Raw genomic sequence first — 8,214 nt, 5'->3', positions numbered from 1 at the left:
TTGGTTGAACTCCGGTAATAGTTATAAAAGTAAATGAGGAATAGGTTGTCACAGATACAGTGTATAAAAATAAACGTTTATAACGAATTTTGGATATAACGAAGTTATTTTCGGGGTAGATGTGACTGGTAAATGAGGTTTGAGTGTATTCGCACACCCCTAAAAAAACGCTCGTTTTTTTGCCCGAAATCCCAAATTCAGAAGCAGTACAACAAATAAGTATACTATTCAACGCAGAAATTTGGGTATAGTTGGTGGGTGTAGTAGAACATGTGCATCTTTGCAAGTGCAACAGAACAAACACAGAAGAAAGAGGACACATTTTTTTTCAGCTGGTCAGGTATTTTGGCGTGGCGTGGCACAATTTCAACAAATTTCACTGGTTTTGGCTCACCTTGACGCAAAAATAAGGAATAGTATCAAACTGGTACAATTGGCACAGCTGTTGCACCCCTGGCTATACACAACCAACTAGTAGAAGCAAGCAAGAAAACGGTAGTGTTGATCTAATGTGTGCCTTGTAACTAGTATATGTAGTTATACATGCAAATCAAGTAAGTCAGGATGTCACTGCAATGAAGTTCATACCAGTTAGTTATGAACGGCTGTTGACTATGTTTCCTTATTATGACTCTAATTGTGTTAACTCCATTATATGTACTCCCCAACTACCATAATGGCTGAACCTTGTAGGGCACACTGCAGTGAAGTAAAGCTGCCACACCCAGCCTGCATATGTGGAGAAGAATTTGAAAATTGCATCTCTAGAGACGGTGTGATTATGCACACACATACAATATACTCTAGATAATTCAAACTTTCAGGTAATTTTCATTGTTAGTTGGCCCACTATGCTTTCAATGTATTTTAAAGCCACTTAATGCGAAGTGCTCCACTGCATAGATTCGATTAATTCATACCTTTGCTTATCTGAATATACCTGCTGCCTTTGTCACTCCTAGCTGGACTTTTTATTTGCATTTTTATAACAATTGCCAATAAAGCTGACTGCCTGCTTTTTGAAAGCAGCCAAACTGGCCAAGCCATGCACACCAATAATTGCATATTGACTGAGGAAGAAAAAAGAAAAAAAAAAGAAACGTGGGCAGCTTGCACTAGTGGTGCAAGGCTAGTGCACTAACAGCAGAGCTTGTGGCCGACCTAGATTATTAGCAAGGTCTTAACCCTGTCAGGGTCGACTTTTTTTCGCCAAAAATGTACTTTATTTATTGCTGCATTAAATTCTTGACATGAATCTATTTAGGAAAAAAATTGTCTAGCATTTTTTTTGAGTGATCGTAAAGTGACAAAAAAATCATTTGGGTTGCTACATACACATGGTTTATTCATGAGTAACGGCAAAATAAATTCTAAAAAAAAAGCCTTTATAAAATTATGCATTCAAATGAACATCTGTGTAGTTCACACACATACAAAAATAAGTGCACGAAGTGGCATTCAGTGGAAACACGGGGTGAGAAAAGCCACTTTTGATCCAGTCAGCATTGTCTCGCCGCGCACGCTTTGAAGATGTCTCTCACTCATCAGCATCTGAGTCCTAATTCGTAAGTAACTCCTCGTGTTACGGGCTGACATTTACTGAATCAGATCCTGATTCGGCAGTCGAGCAGCAATTCGGAGGAATGTGCCGCTAGACACACTTGCGGCAGAGAAAGTGGCACACACTTCCATAGCGAAAACAAGTTCGAAGCCGTAATAATCTTTCGTCTTATATTCAGGGAGATGGAGCTCTTTTGTGAGTCCCCAAAAAATGGAAACGCACCACAGCAGCATTGTTGTGTCAGTCTGCGTCTGCATGGAACAGGCGTATCACCCCGGGTAGCAATAAACAGGGAGTAACAAAATGGTCAACCTTTTGAGAGATTCTAAATCGGAAAGCCATCAGTTTGTGGGCCAACAACGGGAACCGCCCAAGAATGAAAACTGAAACTAGCCGGCGCACCGCTGTAGTAAAGCATAAAAACAACCAAAAAAAACGGAGAAACATCGGCACAAGGAAAAAATTCCGCGTATCCTGCAGTGTGGCAGCACATGCCCAACAAGAGAAATGATCGAAAAGGCGCGTGTTTAAACATACAGGTATGACGTACATGTACCTCGTTGACCATCGTGTGGCTCTGCGGATGACGAACATGTCTTTGACCCTCAAAGAGTTAATTGCCTGTCCTAATCAACATGGTGTTAATTGAGAAAGTCCTAATTAGCAATGTCACAATGGGCATGGCCTGAAATTAGCATGACCTGATCTAGCATGACCTAATAAGCAAGATCCTCTCTGTTCCTGTCTATTTTTTTCTCTCTCTCCCTGTCTATTTCTGCTTCTTTTTCTCCTTCACTTCCGTTTATCTATTCTGTGCTTCTCGTGTTTTCTTCAGAAGGCACATGCATTGAAGACATACATGCCTACATGCACATCCATCGCGTAAACCAAAATGGGTGCTCTGGCCACAGGCCTTAATATATTAGCCAAATTACTAGGCGGTACACAAAATGTCTATAACTATCCTAATTTCTTGAAGGACGTCATTAAGAGCAAGCTATCTTTTATTATAGTCAATCCTAAGATCAAGAAAAGTGCCCGCACCCACAAGGACTGTAAGCAAGGCTCAGCGCAGGCCGTGCAGGCAGTGTTTGAGAAGCTCACGATAACTTGAGGTCATTCTGTAAAGATTGCATATAGGATGCGAATAGTCCAGAGCTTACGCGGCCACCAGCAATAATGCTGGAATCTTCAGTGGGACATGTATAAAAGCCGACGCGCTGCACCGCTTGTCAGTTTTATCGATGGCCCACGCTCTGTTCGCCACTATCAGTGTCCAGTGTGTATTGCTGTAGTTTGAATTTCCGTTTCCCGGCCACAAGTTTGGCCAAATAAAGAGTTTCATCTTGGACACGCCGACTGCCGCCTTCGTCGACATCATGACCCCGTGACACCTGGTGGAGGTGCTGTTCGTTCATGTTCCGGATGCCCCCATCAAGCCGTGAACCCAGCCCATGTCGCGGAGAAGACATCGACGCCAACCACGATCGGCGAGCTAGCCGTAGGCAACAAGGTCTACCACCGGAGTACGGGCCTCTGCCCGACAAAACTCGGAAGACCAAGGCCATGACCACGACTGCGGCAACGATGACAGCCACTGCCCGTGATTGTGACGCAGCAGCCAAGGGAGCCGCCGATCTTTCGGGGGTCATCATGTGAGGATCCAGAAACGTGGCTCGAGTCGTACGAGAGGACTGTGGCCTTCAACAACTGGGACATTAACGACATGTTGTGCTTTGTGTACTTCGCGTTGGAAGACAGCGCAAGGACCTGGTTCGAGAACAGGGAGTCTACCCTGACAGCGTGGGACATGTTCCAGACCAGCTTCCTCACAGCGTTCACAAGCGTCGTGCGAAAGGGGCACTGCTTTACTGGAAACACGGGTCCAGCTCCCAAACGAAATCATGACAATCTTCGCAGAAAAGATGACCCGACACTTCCGCCACACCGACCCTGACATGACCAAGGAGAAGGTCCGTTTCCTCATGTGAGGAGTAAAGGAAGAGCTCTTCGCTGGGCTGATGCGGAACCAATCCAAGACAGTCGAAGAAATTATCTCTGAGGTGAGAACAATTGAGAACATGTTGTAAATGTGCACCCAGTAATACAACTGCCGCTTGATCCAAGACAACGCAGCGGTTCAAGCCGTTGGCTCCGACGATCTGCACGAGACCATAAGGGCCGTAGTGCGTGAAGAACTTCATTGAATGTTCCCGTCATGCCAGCCTCAAGTTGCCTCGATCGCAGGCATCGTCTGAGAGGAAATCCAGCAGTCACTGGGCATCCCCAAGTCAGCACAGTTGCAACCGCAAGCCATGAGCTATGCTGCTGCAGCCCGATGCAAAGCTCCTCGTTCGCATACATGTCAAGACGCCACTCTGCCGCAGTTACGCCACCATACACCACCGCTGCCACCACCGCCGTCATACTGCCCGCCAGCTGGCCAGCGATACATGCAGAGGAGACCAACATTTGGCGCACCCCCGACCACTGCCCACTCTGCTACCATTGCGGAGAAGCTGGCCACACCTACTGCTGCTGCAAGTACCGACAGATGGGACTGCGTGGGCTCGCCATTGATGTGCCGCGTCCACAGCGGGGTGGACGACCGTGCGACATCGCTGACTACCTTGCAGGAGCGCAGTGGACACCTAACAACCTTCCCGATTGCCGTCGCCAGGCCGCTACATGTCACCGCAGTGCCGCCAGTAACACTACTCCTACTCGGGGCCGATCTGCAAGCCCTTATCCGGAAAACTAAGAGCAGCAACCTGTGGAGGTGCGGTTGCTGTAACGACGAATTGCCAAAGATTCTCTGACAACGACGGCAACAATTCGGGAATCACCAGATAGCACTTCACCACCTACCAGAGGGTGCCTTCGTGAGAGCACTTCTCCGTCGCAACAAGACCTGACGCATTGGAGCAAGTCGGCGCAGCCGTGATCAGATGCCACGACCAAACTGTAATGCAAGACGACGAACCACCGACCTCGACATTCTTATTGATGGCCACAATGTCACCACTTTGGTCGACACTAGAGCTGACTGCTCCATTGTTAGCGGCCCGTTTGCCGCCAAGCTGAAGAAAGTAAAAGCCGCTTGGGATGGACCCGAAATCCAGACAGCTGGAGGCCCTGCTCCTGAAATTCAAGGAGTGCTTCTTGTCTTTGTGAAGAATACGACAGACCCCAGGTGCAAAACATCGCATCATAACAGAAGAAAGTGCCCGACCAATCCGTCAGAGCCCGTATCAAGTTTTGACACAAGAATGCAAAGCCGTAAAGAAGCAAGTCGACGAAATGCTACGCGACATCATCCAGCCATCCAAGTGTCCATGGGCGTCTCTTGTGGTGCTAGTGAAGAAGGATGGCACTCTACATTTTGCATCGATTATTGACACCTGAACAAAGTCACAAAGAAGGACGTGTATCCTCTTCCCCGGATAGACACCCTGGATCAATTACCCAACGCGAAGCACTTTTCGTTGATGGTCCTCAAGAACGGCTACTGGCAAATCGAATTCGACGAGACAGACCGAGAACCCCTTTGGTCTTTGCTTGGCACCTGTGACTTTCCAACGTGTCATGGATACAGTACTGGCTGGCTTGAAGTGGCTGACTTTCCTTGTGTACTTAGACGATCTCGTGTTAGCCTCAAACTTCAACGAACACCTCCGGTGCCTTCAAGCTGTACTTCAAGCAATCAGGAGCTCCGGACTCACCCTGAAGCCAGAAAAGTGCCGCTTTGCAGACAAGAAGCTCTTGTTCTTGGGCTACAGGATAAGCAAGTCCAGAGAACGTTCCGACCCGCAGAAGACAGCTGGCATTGCTACATTCCCGCCACCCGCCGACAAGAAGGCCGTGCATCGGTTTCTCGGTCTGTGTGCCTATTACAGGTGGTTCGTCAAAATCTTTGCCCGCTTTGCCGAGCCTCTTACTAACTTTACCCTTTACCAGGACCGACGTCGAGTTCAAGTGAGAAACGCCGCAAGAGGAAACATTTCAAGAACTAAAACAACACCTGCAGACACCTCGGTTACTTATGCATTTCGACAAATACGCCAAAACAGAAGTAGACACCAACGCAAGCAGTGTAGGACTCGGCACTGTTCTCGTGCAGAGGACTGATGGACTGGAAAGGGTCATCAGTCATACTAGCCGGTCGCTATCAAAGGCGGAAGCCAACTATTCTACGACAGAAAAAGAGCGCCTTGCCATCATCTGTGGAATGATTTCGTACGCGTTCTTAAAATGGACGGAGGCGGTCCGTTACATCCAGCCACACGCGAGTGGTCAATGCATGGTCGTGACGTCTGTCGCGGTTAACATTGGCCATTCGCGTGTGGCTGGATGTAACGGACCGCCTCCGTCCATTTAAGAACGTGTACAAAATCGCGCCACTGGGCTACATCAAACTTTCACCCTTACCTTTACAGCAGGCCCTTCAAAGTTGTGAGCAACCACCACACCTTGTGTTGGCTAGCTAACTTGAAAGACCCTTTGGGTCGTCTCGCACGGTGGAGCCTGAAACTTCAAGAATTCGACATTACTGTCGTTTACAAGACCGGAAGAAAATACTTCGCGCCGACTGCCTGTCTTGTGCCCCTGTCGACGCACTGCCGCAGGATGACCAGGATGATGACTGCTTCTTGGGAATTATAAGTGCCGATGGCTTCACTGAACGACAGCGAGCTGACCTGGAACTCGGGGGCCTCATGGAATACCTCGAGGGCAGCACCGCCGTTGTTCCAAAGGTACTCAAACGAGTACAGGTGTCGTTTTTCTTGCGAAACAGCATTCTCCAAAAGAACGTCTCGGGTGCCTTCTTGTGGTGCCTTCAGCATTGCTACCAGAAGTCAGGCAATACAAGATAAAGCCAAACAAGCCACCACCAGACCACAGTGTTCACCTGCAGACCAATGGCCTCACTGAGCGTCTAGACAAGACCATCACCGACATGCTCGCCATGTACGTCGATGTTGAACACGACACGGGATGCCATCCTTCCGTACGTGATTATCGGATACAACACAGTCGTGAAAGAAATGACATAAATGACGCCGTACAATTTGGTCTACGGAAAAAGTCTGGCAACGACGCTCGATATGATGCTACCAAACGTCTCCGACGAAGAAAACTTCGACGTTACCATCTACCTTGAGCGCGCTGATGAAGCCCGACAACTCGCCCATCTGTGCATCCAGAGCCAGCAGAAGACTGACAGCCGTCGTTACAACCTTCTATGACACCACGTAGAATACCAGCCTGGCAACCGTGTCTGGGTATGGACACTGATACGCTGACGTGAACTCAGTGAAAAACTTCTTCGGCGATACTTCGGGCCATACAAGGTGCTTTGACATCTCAGCGCTCTCGACTACGAGGTTATCCCGAACGGCATTACGAACTCTCAATGGCGCAGAGCACGACCTGAAGTCGTTAATGTCGTCCGTCTTAAGCTGTTACTATGTGCGCTAAGGAACCTGTGGACTCCAGCTTTTGCTTGTTTTATTATTTTCTTTTGTATTACATGGATGTTTTCAATTTCACGTTCTCTTTTAAGCATCAGAGGGGGGCATTGCCACGCATTTTATTTTGATGCATTCGTGTTTCACCCGGAAGGACTGTAAGCAACGCTCGGCGCAGGCCGCGCAGCAGTGTTTGAGAAGCTTCGTGATAACTCTGTAAACATTGCGCATAGGACGCGAATAGTCTAAAGTTTACGCGGCCACCAGTGATAACGCTGGAATTTTCAATGGGACATGTATAAAAGCTGATGCACTGTACAGCTCGTCAGTTTTATCGATGGCCAACGCTTTGTTCGCCGCTATCAGTGTACAGTGTGCATTGCTGTAGTTTGGGTTTCCGTTTCGCTGGCCACAAGTTCGGCCAAATAATGAGTTTCATCTTCGACACGCCGACTGCTGCCTTCATCGATGTCATGACCCCGTGACAAGAGGATGAAGAGAGTATGCATCAGCTGGTATTGCGTTGCATTTGCTAGGCACCGCTGTGCCAGGTGCTAGGCGATGTGAGATGCTATATAAGGTAGAGGCCGTTCATGATGATGATAGTTTTCTGGTCATGCGAACCAGCGGAACAAAGAGCTTAAACAGCACCACTGTTAAAAAAATTGTAGTTTCACCGCAAGGGCGAAGCAATGAATGCAATAGCAACAAATTGCAATGTTATACGAAGTAAGGCTAGCAGCTAAATCTTTTTCTATCAGATCTCACATAACTGTACAAAATGCTGGTGTAAGGGAATACAGCCGCTCCAGGGACCGTAGCGTTTTTTTTGCAGTCTGTTTTCTCAATGCAAGGTGGTGACAGCAGAGCGCGTAGAAGGGTGCCTATACGAGCCCTTCGCTCTCAACTGCTCCCTTATGATCAAAGTTCGCAGTTGCTGCTCGATCAACGCAGCCACTCCTTCGGCGTCCCTTCATGCTCCTTCACTCGATGAAAGATTGGTGGGGCATTTCCTCTCTGCTTAAGGAGCAATTGGAAGCAGGCCTCGCACACGGGGTAAAGTTATTGCATGCATCCTCCGTTCAATGGAGATGGCCGGCTCATTTCATTTCTGCTTCAGCTGCATTCATCACTAGCGGTCGTGAGCTTTTTTTCGAGGGTGGAACATTTAATGCGCAGGGTGAT

General features: G+C 48.1%; 1 protein-coding gene across 1 annotated transcript in view; it reads right to left on the bottom strand.

The window, feature by feature from the left end:
* LOC119375457 (uncharacterized) overlaps positions 1-6,405 on the bottom strand; it is a 21,104-nt gene extending 14,699 nt beyond the window's left edge. Inside the window, exon 1 of the mRNA XM_037645632.2 lies at positions 6,259-6,405. Coding sequence (XP_037501560.1) covers positions 6,259-6,405 — 147 coding nt within the window. The remainder of the gene's footprint in view (positions 1-6,258) is intronic.
* Positions 6,406-8,214: the final 1,809 nt, after the last annotated feature.

This window comes from Rhipicephalus sanguineus, chromosome 11 (genome assembly GCF_013339695.2).
Source record: "Rhipicephalus sanguineus isolate Rsan-2018 chromosome 11, BIME_Rsan_1.4, whole genome shotgun sequence".
Taxonomy (NCBI): Eukaryota; Metazoa; Arthropoda; class Arachnida; order Ixodida; family Ixodidae; genus Rhipicephalus; species Rhipicephalus sanguineus.
This window is presented reverse-complemented; position numbering and strand designations above follow the sequence as displayed.